General features: G+C 44.8%; 1 protein-coding gene and 1 pseudogene across 1 annotated transcript in view; one reads left to right on the top strand and one right to left on the bottom strand.

The window, feature by feature from the left end:
* Nucleotides 1–13,863: 13,863 nt before the first annotated feature.
* LOC142761803 (U4 spliceosomal RNA) lies at nucleotides 13,864–13,995 on the top strand (annotated as a pseudogene).
* Nucleotides 13,996–20,973: 6,978 nt separating this feature from the next.
* The window catches only part of LOC142817849 (cadherin-like and PC-esterase domain-containing protein 1), a 226,033-nt gene continuing 219,205 nt past the window's right edge, over nucleotides 20,974–27,801 (bottom strand). The window contains exons 20-25 of the mRNA XM_075895727.1: nucleotides 26,919–27,055; nucleotides 25,893–26,113; nucleotides 24,319–24,420; nucleotides 23,281–23,368; nucleotides 22,631–22,777; nucleotides 20,974–21,617 (exon numbers count right to left, since the gene is read on the bottom strand). Coding sequence (XP_075751842.1) covers nucleotides 21,474–21,617; nucleotides 22,631–22,777; nucleotides 23,281–23,368; nucleotides 24,319–24,420; nucleotides 25,893–26,113; nucleotides 26,919–27,055 — 839 coding nt within the window. The 3' untranslated portion in view covers nucleotides 20,974–21,473. The remainder of the gene's footprint in view (nucleotides 21,618–22,630; nucleotides 22,778–23,280; nucleotides 23,369–24,318; nucleotides 24,421–25,892; nucleotides 26,114–26,918; nucleotides 27,056–27,801) is intronic.

The following is a 27,801-nucleotide window of genomic DNA, read 5'->3' on the forward strand; positions in this document are numbered from 1 at the left end:
TTCATCGTTTCACCATGGCACACATCGTTTTCCAGGGTGTCCATTTGTTTGTGGGATGCATTTTGTTGCAGCATCAATCAAAAAAGCAGTGAAGTAGTCGACAGCAACATCAATGCTTAAAGTACATATGTCACTCCAATCTATACGAGCGATGGTATAAAACCGTTCCCAGTCGGCTCTGTTTATGAGCCATTTGGGAACACGGGGTGTACACTCAGTTGCTGTAGTTGTGCTCAAAACTACGGGAAAGTGGTCGCTTCCGTACAGATTACTGACGACTTTCCACTGAAGTAGAGGCACAAGGGATGGAGATACTATGCTTAGGTCTATGGAGGAGTATGTGCGATATTATTATGTTATAATATTATATTATGTGCGATATTATAATATTATATTATGTGCGATATTATAATAGGTTGGTTCTTTTCGGTTTAGGAGACACGCGCTTGACGAGAGAAGGAACTGTCCGATCAGTCGACCTCGCGCGTCATACCGAGAGTCACCCCATAGCCTGCTATGCGCATTAAAGTCTCCAAGGAGAACATAAGGCTCCGGAAGTTCATCAATTAAAGAGTGTAAATCACGTTTTTGCAGCTGATAGCTAGGAGGAATGTAAATAGTGCAGATCGTGATCAGTTTATCAAAAAGAACCACTCGAACAGCCACTGCCTCAAGGGATGTTTGGAGTTGTAAGTGTGTGCATGCAATTCCTTGATTCACTATGATGGCAACACCTCCGGATGATGTCATGGCATCATCACGGTCCTTTCGAAAAATAACGTATTTGCGAAGAAAATTTGTGTGTTTTGAATTAAGGTGTGTTTCTTGTACACACAGCACTTTTGGTGAGTGTTCGTGTAGGAGTTCTTGGATGTCGTCAAGGTTTCTGAGAAGGCCCCTGACGTTCCATTGTATAATTTGAGTGTTCATGGTGAATGTAAAATAATGCTGTGTGTACGAAAAGCGAGTGGCTGTTTAGACGGGGAGTTTAAGTTCACTTAACAGGGTACACAGGCCCTGTTATTTGCTTTTTTGTTTTCTTGGCGCGCTCCAAGGAGCCACGCCGCTCTTTCGGCACCACGGGTGCCGACGTATCCATTGCCTCCTCGGAGGCACTGGATGCCCGCACGTGCGGGCTGTTAGTTTGGATTTTGGGCCTCGCCTGGTGAGGGGAGGCCTTGAGACCCGAAGACTCTGGAGTCTCCGGTCTCTGTTTGGGAGTAGGCGGTGTAGCCTGGGCTACAGCCGCCTTGGGGGCAGGTGCCACAGCCGACGGCTCGCTCTGCGCAGGCCGAAGGGGTGGCGAGGGCTGGTGCGGCGTTGCCCCCTGACGCGCCGCATCAGCATATGTTGCGCCATAAAATGGCGACACTCTTCGTCTTGCTTCTTTGAATGTGATGTTTTCTTTGACTTTAAGAGTGATGATTTCTTTTTCTTTCTTCCTGTTAGGACACGAACGCGAATACGCGGCGTGTTCCCCGTCACAATTCACGCAGTAGGGCGTGGTAACACAGTTATCAGATGGGTGGCCGCGGCCACCACATCTTGCACAAGTTTCCTGACCCCGGCAGTTCTGCGAACCATGACCAAATCGTTGACATTTGAAACACCGTCTTGGATTGGGAATGTAGGGACGGACAGATAGTTTGATGTAGCCTGTGTCTACAGATGAAGGCAGTGTGCTAGATGCGAAGGTGAGTATTAAATGTTTGGTAGGTATTTCTTTGTTTTCTCGTCTGATGACGATTCGTTTCACATCTGTGACATTTTGCTCTTTCCACCCTTCAAGCAGTTCCTGTTCAGACATTTCAAGAAGGTCTGCTTCTGAAACAACTCCGCGTGAGGTGTTCATTGATCTATGAGGTGAAACAGATACTGGGATGTTACCAAATGCTACGAGACTGCCAATTTTTTCATAGTGGTGTTTTTCCGGCAGCTCAAGGAGAAGGTCTCCGCTAGGCATTTTTGTAACCTTGTATCCTGGGCCAAAGACCTCAGTCAGAGATTTAACAAGTTAAAGTAGCGAGTTCTATATGTTTGTACGGGCATGTACCATACCAATGAAGTGAAAAGAAAGTTTTCAAAAAATCGGTTAGGATCGCCTGAACGACCTCACTAACGAGCACCTCACGTACTGGCTACGATCGCTCAATGTGCGCTCGGTGAAGTGCTGCTATGAGCTAACGATGAGATCGATTAATATGGGATATCAATACAATCGATTGCAAGAACAATGGGGGCCTTCGCTAAAAAGGAATTTGCCCTCTCTGCGATGAAGCACCTCAGTAGTATTGGGCCACGTGCATAACACCAGAGTATAAAAATGTAAATTATGAGAAAGGGCAGGAAACATAATCGAAGCAATATCATCAGAAGTTTCCATCACACACACACACACACACTTTTTCACAAAAAGCGCCTAACGTTTTCAAGTAGTTCAAGTAGCCCTACTGTACAGAGCGCTATATATAGCAGGTAAGGCTCAAAATGTACTTAAACAAGTGAGAAAAAGGCAGGTAGATCCAAACGCCAAAATGTTCTTTAAATTATACACCGGAATTCTTCCTGTAAGAAGCTTTTTAGAGGAGGAGCACCATGCCATGATGATCCGACTGTTTAATCTCTAAACAGCCGGAAACAATTGACCACGTTTTTCTACACTGTTGGTAAGGGATGTTCACAGAAGACAATTGAAAAATGATTTCTGTTAGACCAACTGAGCTCTTGCAGACTGCGAGGTTCCGTACAAATGGGCCTCATATCTCTCACATTTTCTCTCGCACGGTGCTCTTCGTGTCGAGGACATGTAGTGCCACCAATTTTTTTTTTGAGCCTCCTTAAGTGTCAGCGTCTGTGAGCGGTAAGAGAAGTAATGCGCCATGACACCAGCACGGATAAAGAACGATTTAATCGAATGTTCAGCTAAAGCAAGGCATTCGAGATTGTGCGTCAATGGGCAGTCTCGGAGGCCATAGTTAAGGCTTCTCGTTAGCACCGAAAAAGAGCTACCCACGATAGTGTTAGGAAGTCACCAACGTAGTTATGTTCTTTGCCTTTCGCTACCTGTTAGCATGAGAGCTCGTTTCCGGAGTTACACAGCTTCCAGATCAACCAACGGTGTTCCGCCACCGGTGACTTTGGATGCGATACCATCAACTAATAAAACTGCTGCAGAAAGCACTGGAGGAGCAAGACAACGATGTCTACGGATGAATAACGTGTTTTGGTGGAGCGAGACAGAAGCCAGCAGAACGTGGAACGCCTGCACACGTTCGCTGTCAAAGCTATAAAGCTCTGTCTTTCGCGTTGGTGAAGCGTAGTGGGGTAGTGTGCGATTGAGCGCCGTTGTAGGTAAGCGCAAAGCGTCAAAGTCAGTCATTGTTCTCTTTTTTGACGACGTGCATATCTTGTACCAGTGTTTAGTGCGTGCTTCTTTGTGTGATATTTGCGTGGAATTCACGCTATTGGATGCGAAGCAGCTCTTCGACTCTTGTGTGCAACGCCGTACGTACGTGCGTCCGTACGAACGCACCGCAATGCTTTCCCCTCGCCGCAGGTGTTGGAGCGGCGCCAAATAGGTCACGCCATAGCAGCGCGTTGACGTCTGGCCCCCTCGCAAGATTCCCTAGCAGGTGCACTCTGACGTAAATCTCTACGCTACCCACAGCAAGCTCGCCGTGGCGCCCGCAGCTGCCGGCTCCTCCTTCCGCTCGTAACACACTTCCCTCTCGCTTCACTCTCTCCACCACCCGCAACGCTCGACCGAAGGTCGTGTGAAAACCCTCTTTTGGTTCGTTTATCTGCGATGAAACTTGAACAAAACCCAACCCGCCTTCTGTGTCTTTGCGATTCAAACAAACGTTTGCTCGAGTAAACGCTCGAGCAAGCGCTTAAGTTTCGCTTAAAACAGTTCCTCCAGCACCCGAATCGACTTCCGTTTCAATCATGTCAATGCCGTACACACCACTGCTGCTTCGCCTCCCATGAGGGTGCCCTTTGGGGAGATGCTACATAATATTCTTTTTCAGAGTGTATGATAACAACGTAAGCTATCACAATGTTTATATCTAGATCACGAGTTTTAGTCCCCGCGACTGTGAGGCGCCAATCAGCGAGGGTACGTCTTGGCACTATCAGCGAGGGTACGTCTACGCTAAACGGCGCTATAGCGGCCAAACACCAATAAACATCGTATAAGCTTTCCTTTGTCACTGCACAAAAAGCCCTACTTCTAATAAGACTCTTTTCACTTTCGTGTTACACATATTTCTATGATGAGGGTATTGGCCACGTTTTTTAACACTTAACCATGCAGTTAACCAATAACATGTGCGGTATTACGTCCGAAAACCATGGTAAGATACTGAGGGACGCCGTCGTGGAGGGCTCCGGAAATTCCGGCCATGTGGTGTTCTATAACGTGCACTGACGTCACACAGGGCATGGGCCTCAAGCATTTCGTCTCTACCCTAATGCGACCACCACGACTGGGATCGAACTCGTGACATTCGTGCCAGCAGCCGAGCACTATAGCCACTGATCCACCGATGCGCACAACCATGTGGTTACAGAAAGCTTCATGTTACACATGATTTCAGGATGTCCGTCATACGTGCTTGACTGTGTTCATTTAACGAGGTAAGTTTTTGGAAGACTTTCATGTTAGGCAATGAATAACATCTCATTGAATGAGCATGTCATTCCGCTTTGAACTTTGTTTCCTCACGCATGCTTCTTCCATACCAATTTGATTTGGTGGTGGTGGTTGTGGTTGTAAGGAAGAGGAAAAAGGCACCTAATTTCTGTCTGCCTGAGCGTTGACACGGCGCAGTGCCTTATAGGGGTAGGGGGAAGGAGAGATAAAAAGAATAGATGGAAATATGCGAATAAATAGAGAGGCAAGTGACAGAAAATAGAAGGAGATAGGAAAGTGGGGATCCGGTCGAAGCAGTCCAAGGGTGGGGCACCACAATGCGAGAGCTGCATGGCGTCAGGAGGCCACGGAGGGCGAACCAGTCGGCGGGAGCTACGCTGGCGTCGGAGATTGCGATGGCACGACCGTCCAGCTTGAAATCCTCCGAGCGAATCCCAATTTGATTTAACAAACAGTTGTGTTGATGATAACGCTATCTTCTCACCGACAATTCTTTTTTCGTAAAAACGCAGTCGTAATGAAAAATTAACCAAATGGCGTCCACGGCGTCTTTTTCAATCCTCGGGTGGTATAACAAAAACAAAGTGGTCAAGATATTTCTTTTTCGCTTTTTTATAAGTTCAGACGTGTATAGAGAAAGTGGTTAACGATTTTGTGTATTTCGTATTCAGTGTGTTTGATTGGGCGTGTTGGTGATACATGATTGTTTTGAAATGAGAGCGCCCTACGCAACTTTGTACTCAACTACGGGAGCAGTAACTACGGGAAAGCAGTACGGGAAAGCAGCGGATTGTCCGTCTGACTTCCAACCATGATAGCTTTGTTTAGAACAAATGTACAGCTAGTTAGAGTACGCAGTACTCTACTATGGGAGAGCTTCGACCTTTCTTAGTTTCCCCAGTAGGGTCAAGGCATTGTGAACTGTGTTTAGAAATAGTTACCAGTTTAGAGTACTCGGTACTCTACTATGAGAGAGCTCAAAGCCATCCCGTGGGCCTCGCACTTGAAGAAATAATGCACAATCGTACGAAGTAAATGTTCACTGTTAGTTAAAGCCTCTCTGGCTGAAGCTGTTGCAATATTACAGCAAAGTTTACTGGCATTACTACTTTTTACAGTGTTCTATTCGTCCATGGTTGTTTTCGAGCTTTTCATCTGCTCCTCTGAATAGTTGTATTCATATCTCAGCAATCATAACACACGTACCACAGTAATACAAGTGGCACACACATTTTTGTGTGTAAGGAAGGAATTAAGGAAGGAAGAAAAAGAGAAAAAAAAACAGGAGGGTCAAGATTTTCTTTAGTAGTTTTGGTGCACCCTTCAATGTAATAAAACCCACTGTTCAACCACAATCTGTGACGTTTGACTTCTATTTTAATGTGGTAAATCTCTATCGTGATTTTTCTCTTGTTTTAGGAAGTAAACACTTTGGTTTATCATCATGTGATTGCGCACAGGGTAAAGGCAGGGGTGTGGAGAAGAGAGGTGCTCAGCCACCCCCATTTACTGACATAATATGAAAAAGAGGGTGCTGCAACCCAGGGAGGGGGGTGAAAATTCAGCCCCATACTTTGACATTATAAGCAGCGGAGACGCTGCGACAAACCTTTCACACCCCTCCCCCCCCTCACCCTTCGTTGCACGCGCCTATGTTTATTGTGTTTCCGTTTGAAGCAACGCCTTCCCAGGAAAAGAGAGAAGCAAATAAATGACTTTACGTACCACAGTCACACTATTTGTCGATTCGCCGTACACTGAGAGCGGGCGACAGCCTTTTTGGACAACGATAGCTACAGCTCCGGCGGAAAGCTGGGCCGTGCAAAACCCCTACTGAAAAAGCGACGCAGCCACTTCATGTGATCTGCAAGCTGCAGAAATAGATAGTCGCAGTTTCGATTCCATAGGCGCTAACACCGAGGGCGCCCTGCACTTGTGATGCATGGTTGCGTGAGTGAAGGTGCTTGCGAAGTTTTCCACATGTGGCAAAAGGGAGGTCAGCTGCAGCATTGGGACATTGATGCCGTAAGTGCCCCGCGTTGTCGAGGCGCTTTAATTCGACTTTGCGTCAGAGCTCTTTTCTTTTTTGACAAAAAAAACTGGTTATTAATCACAAACAAGGAGAAAAAAACATAACGAATGGCAAGGAGGCACCTGTAAATGTATACGTACAGGCAGGTAAACTTTACATGCACTGTATAAACAACGTTACAGCAATATTTTACAACGGCGCGACAAAGCCGGACCACACCAAAAGGGTGGGGGCTTGTTTTGGTCTGGTTCGCTCGTATTCACGTCGTCTTTGTTCCGCCATATCAAAACCATAGATCTGTACCAACTTGCTCAACTGTCTGTCCTTCTTAAGGTTACAGGGTCAATAAAATTAATACAGTTACCCTTACCATCTGGTTGTAAAAAAGGAAGAAAAATTGGCAGATCCCACGTAGAATGGCAATCGATGATATGCAAAGCACGAATGAGAAATGTTGATGTGTCAATTTAAAATCAGCACAACTTTACGAAGTGGAAGTAAATGATGCCGTGCATGAATTCCGTGTCATTATCATCATGTTTGCATGTCTTGTTTATTTTCGTCAACTATTTACGTCACGTGATACCAAATTTAGTATATGTGGAGCTAGCAAACCGGTCGCCAGCACATTATGAGCGAGGTATGTTGTCGTGTTCTTACATGACACGCGTCTCAGAATTATGTTTGCACCAGTCATATTTCGGCATCCATTCACGTCATGTAACACCAAATTTGGTATATGCGGAGCTAGCGAGACAGCCGTGAGCACACCATGAAGAGCCCAGCATACTCCGATGTAGCATTTACGCGCGCGCACGCTGGGCACAGTGACGCTACGTTAGCATAACGCGAGAACTCTATAGTCTGACGCCAGGCGTGACCAGCGTCCACCTGCGTGGCTCAATAGCGACCGGGGCGAAATGCGACATGCTGAATTTCGCGCCGTTGCGTTACCCAGACAGCACCGCTTCTGCCTGTTTTCGTGAGGGAGGGATGCCGGACGCACTCAAACGCGCATGCGTCAAAGAACGTTGCGCGGCACGCGCCTGCGAGTATATGGCAAGACCAGCGATTGGCGTGATCCCGCCAGCGTGACGTGACGAAAGAAACGCCGGTGAGCGCGCGCACCGCATCACGTCGAAATGTATTGGCACCTTGACTGTGGCATGTAGTCATGTTCTCACATGACACGCACCTCATGGTTATCATGCTTGCACCAGCCACGTACCTTCTTCATCCGTTGCCGTCACGTAATACCAAATTTCGCATAGGTGAAGATAGCGAAACGGCCACGAGGGCATCATCAGTGTGGCATGTAGTCATGTTGTTACATGACACGCATGTCATCATTGTCATGTTAGGGACTGTCGCTCGTGTTCTACATGAAATCATGTCATACCATACCAGTTTTGCATTATGCCTTGTGAACGAAACCACCGCAAAAGCTGCAGGACCTTGAAATATAAATCATGATATTCTTGACATACGTGACAAGATTTTCGTGCTATGACTTGTCAAATATGTCCTTCATACAGTCATGTTATACCATATCAAGTTTGGTATCGATACCATTATCGAAAGAGCAAGGAGAGCTAGAAGTCGTAGGCGGCTACATACATACATACATACGTACGTACGTACATACGTACATACATACGTACGTACATACATACGTACATACATACATACATACATACATACGTACATACATACGTACATACATACGTACATACATACATACACACACACATACACACATACATACATACACACACACACACACACACACACACACACACATACATACATACATACACACACACACACACACATACATACATACATACACACACACACACACACACACACACACACACACACACACACATACATACATACATACATACATACATACATACATACATACATACATACATACATACATACATACATACATACATACATACATACATACATACATACATACATACATACATACATACATACATACATACATACATACATACATACATACATACATACATACATACATACATACATACATACATACATACATACATACATACATACATACATACATACATACATACATACATACATACATACATACATACATAGATAGATAGATAGATAGATAGATAGATAGATAGATAGATAGATAGATAGATAGATAGATAGATAGATAGATAGATAGATAGATAGATAGATAGATAGATAGATAGATAGATGAGAATGGAATCGCGTAAACGGGGCGATGCCTTAACGAAAGGCTAAGAGAGCACCATTATAATGTTCACAAAGCAATCCAGGGCCACATTGGAATTCACTGCCGTGATTGTGGATGTACCTCCATGTTTGATCAATGTGAAGTGCTAAAAAAGCACCCGTCACAATTAACTCGAGAAATTATAGAAGCGCATTGTATAGCAAGAGCTGGCAGCACGTGTATTAGCGCCCCTTCTTTGGTTTTATCTCAACATGAAGTGGCCTTCCTTAATCAGGATAACCGCCTATGAATCTGTGATATGTGACGGTGCGATGTTGTGTGTTATCTTGTCGTTGCGTTAGGGTGGTTTTGTATGCTTGCGCCGGTCTACATATTTGTTCCAGTTTGACAATAAAGCTCAGTTGGAAGTTAGCGCTCTGTCCTCTTGTGTCGGTCTGCTCGGCCATTTCTTCGTCCCCGTAATGCGCTATACCAGTTCAAGTACGACGAACAAACTCGCCCAATCTTCAACACTGATTGATACGTGGGGTTTAACGTCCCAAAACCACCATATGATTATGAGAGACGCCGTAGTGGAGGGCTCCGGAAATTTCGACCACCTGGCGTTCTTTAACGTGCACCCAAATCTGAGCACACGGGCCTACAACATTTCCGCCTCCATCGGAAATGCAGCCGCCGCAGCCGGAATTCGAACCCGCGACCTGTGGGTCTGCAGCCGAGTACCTTAGCCACTAGACCACCGCGGCGGGGCAATCTTCAACGCTCGTGCACAAAGGGTTAGTTTTCTCGGTCGTGCATTTACGTCTTGTATCACAATGCAATTATTCGTTCATTTTGTTCTTGAATTAGGCCATCGTTGCTTCTGTGAACTTTCTTTTTAGATGTATTTCGCGAGTTTTTTTCCTCACATTGAGGTATGCTTGAGAAGCGAAGCACAGTCCCATCGTAGCTTGCTGCACTTCGCTTTGTTTATTTTTCACGCAGACACAGCTGATCAAGGCAAAAAAAAAACGCTAAACTAGTTTACACTCATCAACTGTTTTTGTTAAACTCTAAATACTGCATTATTTCGTGAAAGCTAACTGACTATTGCGGGAGAGAACAAATGCGAAACTTTATTTTTTTTATACTTTATGCCAGACTTTCATTTGTTTCCGATGCATCTTCTTGTTCTGCGGACATCCACGTGAAGCGACAATTTCGACTCTCGCGAACGCTTCTGCAACATCGCTCATTTCAGCAGAACTACTTTTTATATATACTTACCATTGATGTACTTTGAATTCGAAGTCAAATTTTTCTTGTCTAGCTTTGCCTTGAGCTTAGCTGAAATGGTAAAACTCGGATCGCTCCTTAAAGGGCCAGTAAACAACACCTAGGTCGAAAATTCTTATGAAAACAAATATGTGCACTTTTGCTTTGTGAACATGCTGCCCCAAGAATTTCACGAATACGTGCTATATTAGGGATTTACAGGGGCTAAAACATCGCTTTCAGCTGGTTTTAAATTTTTGCGCGGCTTCGCCATCCTCCTCTCTCACAGGAAGGGGGGAAACTGACTTTAAATGAAAAAAAAGAGAAAAGTGAGCCCCGTAACTCTCTCTCAGGAAAAGCACACCTCAACAGTAGCTCACGAGGGGGGGGCGATAAAGGAGGGAATAAAAAGATAGGAGTAAAAGGTAAAGAGATAGAGAAAGAGGAAGGAGATAGCGAGGTGCAGGGACAGTGAACGACACAAGTGAGGAGAAGATAGGAAAGATGGAGACGGTCGCAGGAGCCGCGAGAAAGGAACGCGCTGCCCGTGGTCATGACTGGTGTTGCCTTCTTGGTGTCGTTGAATACACGAAGCGCCATAAAAAGAGATATAATTTACTTAAATTTAGGACTCTTATGCCACACAGGCTACACAAGCGCCACACAGATAAAGCTGCGCGTGGGTGTCTTCGTCAACTTCGTCTACTCTATCACGCCACAGCAGAACACGTGCATCTCGTGCAGGCACCAGCATTGTGCCAAATAAAACTTCTAGGCGCGCAAAACTTCAGACAACTAACATAAGAGACAAGGACGAGCGCATAAGAGACAAGGACGAGCGTCTCTTATGTTAGTTGTCTGAAGTTTTGCGCGCCTAGAAGTTTTATATGGATTACCAACTAGCCCAATCCCACACTTTACTTAATTGTGCCAAAACTGGTTTAGACCAATCGAATAGCTGCGTGCTACGTCGATTGGCGAATTTGTGACACTGCGCGTAAAAGAAAGATTGCTCAGGCGTAGAAAAGTAGCACGGGAATGATTTTTTCGAAATGGACTCGCTGCGTGGCGCACAGCGCTGTAATATGCGAAAAACGTGATCGACACGGTCTAATCAACAAATTGCCGAGCTTCTCTGGGGGGGGGGGGGGTGTAAAAAACAAGTCGAAGCCTGTTGATTAGTCCTTAAGAGACATCAGCAATTTCCTTGATTGCTATTGAAGTGTCGATGCAGTTGAAGAAAGACGTGCCATGGTCCGGCTTCACTATCGTTCCATAGCTAATTTTGCTTCACCTGCACGCGACGCCTTCTCTCCGAGAACATGGCGTGGCTTCCCTAAATGACTAAGTGCTACAGCTTTCCAAGAGTTAGCGGACCGCAGTGACTGCACAAGTGCTCAGCGATTTCGGGTCACGCCGTAACATAGCATAAATAAGACAATATTCATAGAAATGTACTCACCCTGCAAGACGGTTCACTTGGATGACTGGACTGGTTGCCCTCACTGCTAAGACTTCTACGTGAGGTCTGCAGGAGTGCAGGCTAGTTCGATGATGCAGAGTCGAGCGCGGCTTGAAGGTTATCGCGCGAGCGGCGACCAAGAACTAAAACAGCACCACGTCCCACAATAGTATTTCTAGAATAAAGAAGTGTCACGCAAGCATTACTCTCTCTCTCTCTTGGCTGCTCCTTAAGCGGCAATCACTCCCGCACGCGGAAGCATTTTCAACAAAGCCGTGCCAAGCACCCGCTGTCCCTCATTCTCCATGGTGATTCCTTTACCGTCTGCATAGATAAGAGACCACGAATTATGCGCTTGAGCGAAAGCCTAATATAAATAATATAGAAAGAAAAGGTGTAGAGTTTGCCGTGGAGACGATAGTTGTAGCGTGTGAACGCCAACGAGGGCGAGAAGAATGCGCAATTCTGATTTTCCCACTTCTAAAACGTGCCTCTAGGCTGATGGGATGCAAGGCCGGTCGACGCTGGCGCGGTAACTTTCACACCGCGTGCGACTATACGCCCGAGCACTGCGCGGGCTCAATCAATGACGACAAGCAGGGCGTTTCAATATCATTGCGCGGTTGCTTGGTGCGTTAAACGAAGTGTGTTACAAAAAAAAATGCTGTTCGTGATATCATCAGAAAATGCAAACTCTAACGAAGTAGAAGAAAGAAAAAATACAGTAAACGTGGTTTTCACACTTTTAGTTTGTGTGACACACACGCGCACGAACGCACGCACGTTTCAAAGAAGTTAACACAATTTTACGCATGAAATGCCCAAGAATCATCAGGTCTATTGCATTCGTTATTCTTTTTTCTTTCTGTTGAAGTTTTTACTGACTCGGTGCGTTTTGCTCACCGAACAAGAAAATGTCCGTTTTCATTACGTGTTTTTTTAGGCTGTATAAATTGCGTAAGATGACAATATCACCTTGTTTTGCCATGAACGCAGTAAGATGGTTGCAGCACTCAGGGTGCCGTTGCACATTTTTTGTCTTGTACGCAGCACTTATGTACACGCTTTACTTGCGGTGTGAAATAAACTTCTTTCATTGCATTGTATTATGTTATTGTTGCTTTCCAATGTATTGGTCTGTTTGCACCCATTCTGTTTGCACCCAAATGCCAGCTTTACAAGTTCAGCAAGTCTAGAAAGGCAGCGCTGCACTGTTGGTCCGTGCTATTTTGAAGACACGACAAGCGAAGCATGTTTTTCCAAAGGCTCGCCGTTTCAATTTTAAGATTACACTGATGTTCGGCCCGCGCGTCTCAAGTGGAAAACACGTCCTGATGCCTCTCGCTTTGTCGCAAAAAAAAAAACAACAAGTAGTTAATTCACAGACGCGCACCGGACATGTTGAGAATCACGCTGCAGAAGCAAGACAACAACACGACGCGGCTGCGGCTGACGTGTCACCCGTGTTTAGTTGTAATCGTTCATCTGAGGGATGCTCCCACTGGTTGCGGCAATAATGTTGAGCCGATACGTGGCATTAAAACCGCTTCCTTTATTTTTGTTTTTGTACGTCTGTTTTTTCTGAATAAATCCTCAGGGAACTTGCTCAACATTTTTTTGCTGATTATTTTTGTCTTGTCTCCAATAGATAAGACTGTTAGATACCCGGAGCGCGCAGCTCTTGAGCATATCTTATCTCACAGCAATTGGATAAAACCAAGAATAAGTTAGTGCAGTTATACTGACGCAACTAAAAAGCCAGGCTGCCGCAAAAATTGAGGCATTGTTCGCTGAAGCTGTGATAATTCATTGTCTGAAAGCTTCAGTGCTTGAGATAATACACCAAAGAAAATATGTGGATAACTCAAGCGTGAATTATACATGAAACGTAGCGAAAAACAGTTGGAAAAAAGCTGGACCTGACAAGCAGAAAAAATTTCCAGGGCCGTGTTGAAACTTTCGCTGCTATTCACTTATTTGAAACAGCAACTTAGTCAATCAGAATAATTGGGAGTATGGAGCATACTGCTTTAGTTCTAAACAATCATGTATTCTTTTTGATGAAGATATTGTTGATGAATACATTTATTTAGTCACTGTTTGGATCCCCTGACCCACTTGTTGATTGCAATCAATGGCGCGTGAAAACGCTACTTGTGTACCAGTAATAAAACATTATTAAAATAAAAACTGAATGCAGGTATTGAAATGTTAGCTTTGCGCAGAAGCAGTGACGCATCCAACGAAGTGCCAACTGAGGAGCGACTATTACTAGTTGGTTTCGAAATGTTGTCAGAAGTCAGCAGTTGCAAATTTGTTTGAAATTCTGCGACACGCAACTGCGAAGCTCTACATGCTCTTGAAATACCTCTTTATAAATTTGTATTTCAGATTTTCCACATCAGATGAAAATGTTCTGGGTAAGCACATGCGCCGAATACAGGACGACTAAAATCAAGCAGAGCAAGCAATGTAACATAACCTTACAAAGAGTCCCTTATGAACGTTCCGGCCACATGCGAATGTAAAAAAAAGAAAAAGATAACACCTGCGGACGCATGCATACGAAAAGGCGCTCGCGAATTCTAGTGGAATAAGACAAATGACACCATCGCTCTCGCCCACAAGTGACACTTTCGCAACATCGAGTGCCATCGTCGCAGGGGATGTGGGAGTGATTCCAGACGTCTTCGTTGAGCACTGATGTCCGCACCCAAGGCTTCATTCAATCAGGACCCTTTATAGCCAGGGGTCCCGTTCGAATCTGGCTCGTAACTGCAATGGCATGAATTGACTCCACCAGACTGGCACGCCTTGCTCACCCCATCATACGAAAAGAGAAAAAAAAGAATAAAGACTGAAAAAAAGTGCTTAGAATGGAAACGAAAAGTGGAGTAAGAAAAGTAAGAACGCCAGACGTTAACCAAAAAAAAAGTAGACATACGCCCTGCAACAGCCTTCTTCTGTTTTTTTTTTCTTTGAAGGTGGGCTTTTTGCATTGAACATTCTCGGCGTGTCCTGCGAAAGTGTCAATTCTCGTTCGCTGATTTAATGGAGCTCTACAGACTTTGCGTCTCTTAGTTTCATGTAGATTTCTTTTTTTGTGGCTGTGTGCCTCAGGTACATGGTGCTCCGTCGTGCTGGTTAACGCGCTGGCGTGCAAGAAATGGTAGTACAAAGGGAGAGATGCAAAACACCTCCGGCGCGAACTGTAAGCTGAGAATTTATTACAACAACAAAGACATACATAAGCGGTTAAATGAGCACGTGTTGATGAAGCGATTGTGCTAGCAGACAAAGATTGTCTTAATCACGTGCCTTCAGGAAAGCTATAGCTGAATGGGATGTTATGTGACCGAGAATATCCCGACACATTAATCCCCTGCTTTTCTGATAAAATAGGCTTCTTCGATTTGACGTACTGCACGATCCTTGCCCCACCGCGGTGGTTAAGTGACTAAGGTACTCGGCTGCTGACCCCCAAATCGCAGGATCGAATCTCGGCTGCGGCGGCTGCATTTTCGATGGAAGCGGAAATGTACGCCCGTGTGCTCGGATTTGGGTGCACGTTAAAGAACCCAGGTGGTCGAAATTTTCGAAGCCCTCCACTAGGGCGTCTCTCATAATCATATGGTCGTTTTGGGACGTCAAACCCCACATATCAATCAATTACACGATCCTTGAATCTACATTTTCATGTCGCATCACCGGACACGGGTGCGCAGCCACATTCACTACAACGCTAAGAAAAGTTAGAACCCGGTTGTTTCTTTAGTGAAGATTTGTGATTCATTAGTCTGTTACTCGCACAACAGATGAGATGAGTGTTAAGATCAGTCATACCAACTTGCCCAGCACTCGGTGGATCTCATACGAGCTTTGCTTATATACGAACTCATTTTTTTTCTTGGGTGGAGGGGGGTGGGGTGCTTTCTTCTCAGATTTAACCTATCGATAATACGTCAGGGGGCTCCTCGCTGCGTGTGACCATGTAACAACTGGGATAGTAGAATAAATGTAAAGTCGGCCAAAATATTAACTATCGTGCGCAGTGGCCGCTTTGTTGTCTCTCAGCGCGACATCATGGAACGTAGTTACAAAAAATTGCTTAGTGGGCATGCACTTGTCCACACCTTTTATGAAACTTGATTCAGTTGTACGGCAAAAATACTCAGAAAAAACTGCTTGTCATGCACAACAGCTAAACATTTGACCGACTACACGTATAAGAAGGCTAACCGGTCATGGCGCACATTGCAGTCAGAGGGGCCTCCTCATTACCTTCCAGTCTACTGCGATATCGGTAACGCTATGGACAGTGCTAGTACTGGTAAGAAAACGTCGAGACGTTTTCGAGCAAAGTTATTCTGTTCGTTATTTGCTTTTTTGTTTATTGCCGGGTGTGCACCAAAGAGTTTACTTGAGCTGGCCAGGGGGTTGCTCGTCTGTATACTGGACAGTCGATGCCATTGTAACGTCCACCAGCTCGTCATTCAATGATCAAAACTGCGCTAGACGTCGGAGTCAGTGTGGTTACAGTTTCCTTCAGTGGGCCTCACTTGCAGCGCTTTCTAAATGCTCGGGCGCAACGACGCCATCTCGATTCATACAGGAGGGATTCTTGGTAGCCATACAGAAGTTAATCGAATTTGCGAAAGAAAGAGAATGAATCAAGTTTTCGTCCTCTTCGTTCGACTCAGCCTGATGGAACTGACAAAGCAGCCAAAAAAGGTACGCGGATTATCATTCGTAGCCCTATTAAACTATTTGAGGAGATAACGGGTAACCTGGCTGAAGAAGATTGCAGCGCGTACAAACGCATCCGACGGCTGCATCTTCAAATCCTATACCAGCCTCCAGTTGCCCTTTAGTCCACTTTAATTTCTTTGTATATATATCAGAAATGTTAAAGTAGTTTTTTAACGCTACTAACATTGTCCCCGATACCACTGCGCATCATTGTGTGTTGACGTCGTTAATCTGTGCATATGGCATTTAGCGGCTCTTGTACGTCGTTGGTGTGAATTACTGTAGTGGGTAGGGCTTTTGTCACATGAGTTCGTATGCCGCTATACGCACAAGTTTTACGTTAGGTGTATCTTGCAGCATGGATATTCAGTTCTGTGATTTCATGTACTAGGAATTTCTACTTTGGCTAACACATTAACAGTACAGCCAGTTATATCGCCACCCCCTCTACCCCTACCCCCCACCTCCTTCAAGCGATGTTCTTGCAGCATGTTTCTCAGGAAGACCATCAGCGCAGTGTTTTCTTTTCGTCAAGATTGCGATTTAGCGATCGAGTCAATCGCCAAGTAATTGGAGTAGTAAATCACGTACTATGGTTGCTGACTATTAACAAAGAATGAAAGCTGCATAAGCGTAAACCAGAAAAGGAAACAGAGACAGATGGCAGGGAGTTTAACAACGAAGTATAGCCGTAAATTAATGACTGGGGTTGGGTTCAAAAAGTTTTTTTTTTTTTCAGACAGCGTTTGAGCTCACACATGTGCACTTCATGATCGGACATGTTGGTGACTGAACAAAAAAAAACACACTTTTTTCAGTAACATTCTTTATTAACAGCAGATTCCTGTCTCGTAGAGAAAAATAGATGTCCTTTCGGCTAGGTTTTTGCTGCTCATCGTCTCAGCAGCTTTCACACCATTCCTCAAACGTTCCAAAATCGTCCGAGAAGCATCTGCATATCCGATATCCATCGTGTAAGGTCTAACAAAAAGAAACGAATACATGTTCTCTAACTCTACAAGCTTCTAAGTGTTTCATTTCTCCAGTTAATATTGCAGGACGGTGTTTGTATCCAAACATCAGCGTTTGACCAGCTATGCTTTTCAACTATACAATGCTATGTGTTGCGATAGCGAGGCGATCCCATATATATTACTTTCGTTCTGGCACATGCGCAGCTCATGGTCTACGCAAAGGCATCAAATACAATACTCTGCTGAACGCGGCCTAGTAGTATATAGAGCTTTTCGTTAGACGTAGATAACTGTGGCTCTGGTACTCACATTGAGTGAATATGACTAGTTATCACTCTTATATAGCGTTACATAGCTGTGACCTTCCGTGATTACTTTCTTCACACAACTTTGTCGAGTTGAAGCGTGACGGCTAGTTTAAAGAATGTGGTTCAGAGCGTAAGAAGATACACAATTATACACTCCCGTTATCAACAACTGGCTAATATTAGTGGTCTAAGCGACTACTATAAAACTTCATTTTATTGTTTAGCACAATGACACAAAATGATTACTTGTGTAAAAATGCTGATGATAATGACCAGCCCCGTGACCATGCATAAAATACCTACACTTGCATTGCCACAAGCGTAAATTCTATTGAAATACATTGCGTGCGGTGAGTCGATGGGAACAAGTCATGTGAAAAAAATATCAACGCTAAATGTATTTATCATCTCAATTTACAGATATTCTTCACAAAACTTACTTTCTCCAAATGATTGTTTTTTTGTCAAATAGGAAAGACAGTACTAATGATTATCAGTTGCAAGATTGTTCAATGTAGGCTGCTCAGTTTCTATCATTATTTACGCTGTTGTACATCACCACGATTTCTTTCAGCACTGGCTAGGACCGCCATCACAAAGCCAGTTTATGAATTGTTAGTGTCACCTTTAGTTGGTTTTCCCATCCAATACTTTCAGCCTCAGCTTTGGCTGTAATTGACCTTGACAATGAATACAGTTCACCTTTCTTTCTTGAAATACAAGCCTTGTAGCACCCATCACAACTGCATGCGAAGTTACTAATAAAACCAATTTTGTGCATTGGTAGTGCGAAGTTACACACAAAAGAATCCAGCACGTGCTTATCATTGAAAAGATTTCACGTATGATAATTTGTCGCAGTAATAGTGCAAAACTCATTCAGCCATAATTAACGTTCCTGCGCTTTCTGTTAATTCCGTCTCGCCTAGTACTCTGCCAGCCTTTTAGTTAACTCAAATGATAGAGCGACAACACCGTTCAGCTGATGGTACCGGTTTCGATCTCCTCATCCAGGGCTATTTTTTATCGGCGAAGCTTTTTGAGAAGAGCGCGAAGGTCTCTTTGGCAGTATCTGGCTACTTTCTGCCACGTTGTGAGTCTTCCTTAGTACTGCGAATTCTCTCTGAATTTTTATCCAATATTCTTCACATTGTATGACGAAAGCATGTGTTAGCGCAGAGTAACCCTGCGTACATTGTAAATACGTTATTGCAATTCCTAACACCGCTGCTCACAATCGTCTTGTATACGTTCGAAAACAGTGTGGCGCGATTTAGAATGCTAGCAGTTCTACAGAAGTGCCACTTGCTCACAGCTTCAACCCATTCATTCTGCGAGCTTCGCACTCATTCTGAAGGCCACCGCTATTCGTGCGACACTCACTTTCTGGTCCACAAGCTAAGTGATAAAAAAAGAAAACAGAAAGAAAGACTTCATTCGTATGAAAAAAAAACGTGCTAAGCAACCACTAATAGTGTCAATCCTCACTTTGTATCGTTCTGGCATATGATACTAAGCGCTCTCTTGCGATAGGTTGAATGCTATCCCGGGCGACAAATGCGTTCTCCGCCTTTCGTGAAGTCTGGGTCAACATAGGGATCGGCTGCATGGCTAGACACTTATTTTCACAACCATCACCGACACAGAATTCTCAAGCATTAGGAAGCTAGCCGTGTACAAAGCATCCCGTAAAAGAACACTGTAGTAGAACATAGCCCACATAGATTACGTGTGGAGGCGAGTGATATTGCAATGAACTATCAATAGTGGCTTTTGAAACTCTAACGTTGCATCACTTCAGATCCGAGAACTTCAGTGAAGAAACGCGATTAAGGTCATCAAGCACTGATCGCGAATGCGCAGTATCTACAAAAGTTTGCTACACCACTAATATTCATGTGTCAAGTGCAGTGCTAGAGACACAGGGCAGAATTTTTGTTGTGGGCCCTCGATCTCACTATTAGTGCAGAGAGTGAAAAAAAAAAGGCGAGTAGCTTTATAAAAGCACATACTTTGGCTTGTATACGTATTGGACATGGCTGAATAACTACAGCCAGAGCATCGCCACACCACCGGAACAAAAAGAGGTGTCTGGGTGTATAACACACAAAAGTGTATCACTCTTTCGAAATTTCACTCGGACAGAACGGCGACGATTGAATATTGGAAGCAGTAAAAGAAAAGTGGTGCTAGAAGAAAGGCCAGGACAGTGTCCCGTAGCAGGTTGTAGTTTTCAGTGATCATCAACTATCTACCTGGAAAGGGAATTCTCGCTTTCGGAACACATCGCGGCTTCGGTAAATTTTTCCCCTATTTGAGAAGTTTTGCTTAGTTGCATAAATACTTTATTATAATAAAAACTATTGTCCATTTTAGTTATGAATAATACAGTAATCGAATAATTGATTGATCAGTTGGCTGACTGACTGATTATTTGATTTAATATGATTAATTACAAAATTATTATTTATTGATAATTTATTGGTGACCGGTTCCCTTTTAGTGTTCAGATGTTTCTGCAAGTGTCTGTAGCGAAGAGCAAGTCATCCTCAACGTGGCAGTGCCTATGTTCACACGTTATGCCTTAATGTCACCAGATTGCCGATTCTTCTCCGTTTTAGTTTCATGTTCTTTTTTTTTTCTTTCTGAAGCAACTTTGTCATGCGATGTGCGACACTCTGTAATTTTTATTCCATTGAAATTATCGTAAAAAAGTAACTATGATGGGGTACAACTTTGGTACATATCTTTTTCGAATGCGCACACACGCAGTTCCACACCCATGCGCACGCACTCCAGAATGACATCATGTGCCGGAATGTTGGTAACGCCACCTTCGGCGAACACTACCGAATGCATGATTGGGACTATACGGTTAGCTGCGGAGGCCATCGGATGCCGCGTTTTTGTCATCTTGGCGTGGCCCCTCCGGAGTTCTGAAGCTGCAACCGACTCTAGTCACTGAGGTGTCTCAATCGAGCCTAAAAGGTGCATCAGCAAGCTAACGAGCGAAGATGCCACTTTCATGGTTCGTGCAAAAGGGCGTGATACTAGTTTTCTGGAACGTATTCACGCCCCGCCGCGGTAGTCTAGTGGCTAAGATACTCGGCTGCTGACCCGCAGGTCGCGGGATCAAATCCCGGCTGCGGCGGCTGCATTTCCGATGGAGGCGGAAATGTTGTAGGCCCGTGTGCTCAAAATTGTGTGCACGTTAAAGAACCCCAGGTGGTCGAAATTTCCGGAGCCCTCCACAATGGCATCTCTCATAAACATATGATGGTTTTGGGACGTTAAACCCCACATATCTATCTATCGAACACATACATTATTTGGAGCGATCTGTATGAATAGGTGGCTTGCAAATAATGATAATGATTGATCTGTTCGTAAAAGAAGCTAGCTTATCGCGAAGAGTTTCAAATAATCTACAACCACCGCTTTATACATGGCCATGTGGTGCGACTACGCAACTTTCAAGACCTGCGCTTCGTGGACATTGAATCATTGAATGAAAGTGCAATGGGTTTTGTCAATGACTACCTGAGTTCCCTCCTGACATTTCAAAAGCCTCGCTTTGTTCTGCTGGTGTGGCGTTGTCGCGAACACTTTGGCAGCAGATGGGTAATAACTGAAGACGACTGTAGTGAGGGGCTGAGAGTCGGTAACAGAGTACGGCACGTGTCGAAATGGTAGTCCACGCATCCTCGCCGTTCCTTCAACTCGCGGGGTGCAGCAGCGTCCAGCGATCCCGTAGGCACAAAAACAACATACTTCACTCGACCAGGTGCCTTATCAGCTGTCCTCGGCATACTTGGCGCATATGCGGTTGAGCAGGATCTCACTGTAGACGGCGTTGATGTCGCCTTCCACGTGGTACGAAGGCGGTGGCGGCGGCTTCCCAGGAGGCCTGTTCTTGGGCGCTTGCACGGGGACCACCTGCAAACCGGCGCCAGCTGTGATCCTTCTCTCTAGTTCTTCAGAAAGAAGTTCGAAGGCAATGTTTAGGTGGATATACATTCAACGTTCCCCTTTATAAGGATGATGAACGAATGCGCTATTTCCGTTCCCATAATTTCTATGCCTTTACTTCTTTAACTCCGTTTTAACTCCTTGGCCCCACGGGCACATCTATTTATGAACTGGCCAGAGCATACCACGTAATATCCGGGAATTATGTGAGCTCGTAATGTCTTCTTATAACACATGGCGTTTGCAGAGAGATGCAGTAATCGGAATGACGAAGCGCGTAGATAACGCGCTTGTCTTTCGTCGTCTTGCTTATTGTTACATGCCATGTTGTGCATTTCTACAAATTGTATGGAGCATGTTGCGCACAGTTAAAGTATAATTGAGTTCTGTGTTTCATACATGATCCCGCGTCATAATCAGTGCTCAAGCCCCAGATATATCTAAACGTTGAGCATTGTAAGCATGAGCAATGTGAACTTCTTGATATTATATTGCCTTAATTGTGAGTGATGTTATTGTGCGCCTCAGGGGATCAGTGACCAATGTGCTTGGCTACTGACCTTATGGTCGCGGATCGATCACGGCCACGACGGTCGAATTTCGGTGGAGGCGAAATGGTAGAGGTCCACGTATACTGTGCGATTTCGGTGCATGTTATAGAACACGAGATAGTCCTAATTTCAGGAGCCCTCCACTACAGCGTCTCTCATAATCATATCTTTGTTTTGGTGCGTAAAATCTTACATATTACACATTTTACAGTGAATGACTTCATTCCGGGAATCTGTGGGCCGTCGCCATCACGCGTAAATTAAGATTTCTGAGAGGGAGTAAGTAAGGCCAGTAATAATAATGAAGGGTCGGCAGTGCTAGCGCATCAATTGCACGTGCCATAAGTGTACCGCGAAAAAAGCGTAAGCAGATAAGAATATAAAAAAATAAAACACCCTAAATGAAAATTGCCACCTTGTGTATCGTACCTTGTGGAAGTGGCAAGCACATTTTCCTTGCAGAAAGTCTTTGTAGCGTGCCACCGTGATGTTGAAGGTGTCGATGACGTCGATGTAGTAGTGGCGCGCAAACTCCGCTAACCACAGGTTCTGCATCATCAGCTTCTTCTGTTCGTTCTAAGGGTTAGGAGAAGGGTGAAAAACCTGTGCTAAGTTTTTTTTTCTTTCTTTGGATGCGTAAAATGGTACGCACTATGACGTCACAGATGCCAATTCCGGCATTTTATCTAGCCGGACATGCGCTCAACTGTGGCCATCTAGGTCTGCTGATTCTGCATCATCAAGAATCTGTATAGCGCAAAAAGGACCGACCCAAAAGATGAAACAAGACAACCTACGAGCCTCCCATGTCGTCTTTTTTTTTTGACTCTCTGTACCTTTTATTTAATAATGTTTATCTGCATAACTGCGTTCGGCAAGCCGACGCGCTGTCTTTAGTGCGACATGTATAGTGTTTTTCAGCCAAAAGGATTAGCATGCTTCGCTTGACTTGCAAAAAAGCGGCGATAGCCTAGTAAAACAAACATCTCCCTTGATATTGGTTTGCAAAACTGAAACGTGGAGTCACTGCCCAAGAACTGATACGCAGCAGTGGTTATTTTAACCAGTGCGATGCCTACCATACTGAGGCAGTGTATTCCTTCGACGGGCTGGTGAAACCCGGCTCCCAGTGTCTTGATGATAAGCTTGATACCTTGAAGGTGGTCCCTGAACATAACACAGAAGAGGGAACGAAAAGGAAGCCAATGTAGTGACAAAGACGAAGTAACTGTAAATACGCTTGCACAGAATACGTACCGTATATGCGAAAAACACCAAGTATAGTAATGTACAAAGTGCAACGTACAGTGGTGCTTTATCCGACCCAATAATACTATTGGTCTACTTCCCCAAAAAGCGGCCATTTAGGCCATTATACAATTTGAGGACGCTTGACCTTCACCTTCAAGAGTACGTCACGATAGCGCAATCGGCCGTCACATTACTAAGGCGCCGTCTACTGAATTTCGTATGTCCAGCACTCCCTATGAGGTTACCATCCTCGCAAGCGAGCGCTACGTTTCAGCTTACCGCTTGTGATATTGTTAATGCTCATGTCGCCCGTCACATCGTGACGGGACGCAGCTGTAAACGATTGGCTATATGAAACATGTGCTGCTATTCGACATACATAGCCAGACGTATACTATTCGTACGTATGCTTAGCGTCCTTTCGCAACGTTTCACTCATCAACAACAACAAAAGAAAACACTACAGTCAGCCTCGCGAGACCTCGAGTCTCATGGTACGTGGGATCTGCCGTATTTCGTGCATTTTCTCAACTTTTCGGTCATGAACTGGATGATAGTTTTCGCTCACAACCAACGACTCCCACTCCGATGCCGACACTGGAACTTCTGCCAAACGAGCTGTTAAAGGTGTCGCGTTAAAACAGTTTACATTTCAGAAATGAAGCGAAAGCGGCCTATACTGTGGCACACACGCGTTATAATAGATGGGTCATACATATTTAAGGCTACTATAAGGAGTGTGACTAATACTATTATTATTACTAATTTATGAAATTTACGCGCGAAAGTCATAGATAAAGCATGCTGAAATTCTTGGCACATATGCCGAGCTTCGAAGGGTGTTAGGGACTGAAAGCGTTACTTACCCGCGCAGTGCCTTGACCAGCATGTAAAGGTGCTGAGTCGCTAGCCAGTGGACGCCTCCCACGATGAGTACTGTGTTTGAATTGTTCTGTAGTGGCTTCGACCTGAATTATGACGCAAGAGCCATGAATAAGCTAAACAGCTAGAAGGGGCTCAGTGCTCTAAAGCGAAGCAGCCACCAACTCATGAGACTCAGCAAAGCGTACACCATGATTCACCCATGCAATTGTAGTTAGTAGCCGTTTGCTCAATTTTTTTATGGGTTTTACACCGTTTTAGCGTTAATGTCAGGAGGGAAATTCCATCTGATACGGAAAGTACGTCAATTCAAAATCTAAGCAAAACCTGGGGACGCCATGCATAGTGTGATCCACCACCTTTCCACAGCAAGTACCAGTGACGTGGTAATCTGACAAGTATTCCGAAAGTGTATTTAAGCGCACATCGTGTCTATATATGAATAGCCAGAACAAAACACCGGTTTCACATGACGATAGTTATAGCGCGAGAACAAAACGACGACACAGAGACAAGAAGGACACGAAAGACATAAAAGTCCTTCTTGTCTCGGTGTCGTCGTTTTGTTCTCGCGCTATAACTATCGTCATGCCACACCAACTAACCCAAGCTACCACATCGGTTTCGCAATGCGTTTCAATACCCTATGTGACAAATGTCGCAAATCGCGGTCATAGTAACACTCTTTTTAAGGTTTCTGGGGGCAAAAATCGCGGCATGCTCGCATCGCGACACACCCCTTTGACATTGCCGTCGACGTTGCAAGGAGCACAACATCAGCGGTAAACCGTTTAGAACTTCGTCATTGTGGTGCCGGTAAGGTTGCAGCGTTAGTGCTAACGCGCGTGCCAGCATTCCAAGTACGGGTGTAGGGACTGCCACGCGCTCCTTATTTCTTCATTTTCATATGTTCGGGCCACAAGAACTCTCAGAACTGCTCGGCCCAGACCTCCATGTTTCGGAAGCTGTGCGATTTTTTAATAATGTTCTTTTAAGATTACGCGCAGGAGCCGAGTAGTCAAGTTACTTCGGGAGCACACGAGAGCATCATTGGTAGCAGTATTTCATCGATAACTATCGCATAAAGCACGACGTGCTCCGGCGATGATCAGATCACCGACGACCGATTTCTATGCTCACCGCTATTGATTCACTTTGAGCGTTACTTTTCTTATCAGGCAAGAGTTAGCCCCGTAAAGCGCATCATTTCTACCGGCTGTGTTGACTGTCTTCAACATCACGAACACGTCAGAGCGATTGTGGTAAAAGGCAAAGTGTTCTGACTATAGAGCAGGTGGTATCGATGAGTGCGTACGCAAGTTTCAAAGCAGACTAATCCACAATAAAATATAACAGTGCAATAGACGAGGACTAACGAAGGTAACACACGCAGCATTTTGCGCGGTACCTTCGTTCATCGTCGTCTGTTCCACTGTTTCTATTCATAATATTAAATTATGTCTTACCAACTTGAGAAGGTTTCCACGCTTCAAAGACTAATCCACGAAGTATAGTCGCAACGTTTGGCGAACGAGCTACGAAGCGTTTGAAGACATACCTCTCGATAAGCTGGTAGAGTGCCTTGTCGAAGACGGGTCTTTGGCTAGTCGGTAGCCAGAACTGCGGGTAGTACGCGAACGCCACCGCCGTCTCACCGCGGTTCAGGTTGGCGTACACGCGCAGGTCGTGCGTCTTGTCCCAATGCTGCAGGGAGCCGTTGAGACGCTCCATGACGTAGTGCATCATGCCCCGGTTGGTCGAGTCTCCAATGAACAGCAACTGCGGGAGCCATTGATAAGCATAAGAAAGGATGTCGTCTTGTAACACACAGTAGCGTCTCTTTTGTATGCAGAGCCTGAATACGACACAACCGAAGGCCCTCCAGATTCATATCGGCAAACAAATATAAACATGAAGAAAACATCACGAGAATAACTATTTTCATTTCTTTTAAATGTTCTTACCTTGCGATTACGAGAGCTCTCATATATATTATACGAAGCTCTTGTGGTTGCGTTATGTAACGTCATGGTGCACTCACATCAAGCTCTCTATGTCAACCACGCCGTACAGACACCTTCAGATTCAGCGATGATGGAAGGACGGACGGGTAGTTAGCCCAGATGAGAGGGGCACGTTTAGTGTACTAACAGAGAAAATTGAAAACGATCACAGAACCTAAAGATGCATACATCAACACGCAAAACAGAAAAACTAATTTCATGAAGAGATATAGGGTCACCATTGAGCAAGAAAGGAAGGGTGCTTTAATGAACGTGTTTATTAAATTATTTAAACCATACAAGCCAGACAAGCTCACTTTAGAAAAATAAGAAACACAATCGTCACTATCATCAGCATTATCATCACATCTGTGTACCACACCTATTGCCGACCCCTGCCACGATAGACTCCACAAAAAAAATAGCAGATGACATTTCAACAGGTCCTGAACTAATGTAGCACATTTAGCACATCAGTGGATGTCTGCCTTAAGTTGTCAGTAAAAATCGCACAGTGCATCCACTTACATGCACATTGGGTGCACACGTAAAGTGTTCGTGACGCATGGAGCGTACGCTACCTTCTTGCCAGCCATGCACCGCGCCAGCGTCCTCTGCGGTAAGTTCACGTAGCGGCACTGGTAGGGCTGCCAGCGGGCTTCCTTCCAGTAACAGGACTCCTTGGCGGCGCACTTCTCGCAAGGGACCATCCAGCGGCCTTTAAAAAAGTCATATGGGAAGGAAAACACATCCATTTCATTTGGTCGACGCGAGGTTCAATTCGAGGTAACAAAACCTGTCAAAAAAAACAAAAGTTCTTTCACAAGTCAGTACCTTTTAAACGCGAAGCATTTCTTAGGAAACTTCTGCAACTTTGAGCGTATCTATCTATCTATCTATCTATCTATCTGTCTATCTATCTATCTATCCACCTACGACTTTTAGCTCTCCTGGCCGTTTAGTTAATCATATCGATAGCAAACTTGGTATGATATAACGTGACTGTATGAAGAACATATTTGACTAGTCATAAAATGAAAATCATGAAACGTATATCATAAATCTCATGATTTACATTTTTTAAGTGTGAATACACTTTATAAGCGACCCCGAACCATCCACCGCCGTCGGCGGCGTCCGCAGTCTTCTTTCTATCTTTAAAAGAAAGAGGACTTGGCGGGCCGCAGCGCGACGCTCTACCGAATAAGCCACGGACGCGACGCTGATATCGGTGTCAGTAACGCGCCTTATACCCCCTCCCCCTTCGCTCGCTGCAGCTGCGCGCGCACCCTTCTCTCTCGCGCGCCCGCCTTCTCTCTCAGTCTCCCGCCGAGAGCGGGTCGTGAGGGGGAGTAAAGTTAAAATCCGTTGGCATTCGCAAGTGAGTTAACGTAAACTCCCCCGTGTGATCAAATTGCGATTCCAAGGAACCATTACACCATAAAGGCACCATAGTGTGAATAA

This window comes from Rhipicephalus microplus, chromosome 5, assembly GCF_043290135.1.
Source record: "Rhipicephalus microplus isolate Deutch F79 chromosome 5, USDA_Rmic, whole genome shotgun sequence".
Taxonomy (NCBI): Eukaryota; Metazoa; Arthropoda; class Arachnida; order Ixodida; family Ixodidae; genus Rhipicephalus; species Rhipicephalus microplus.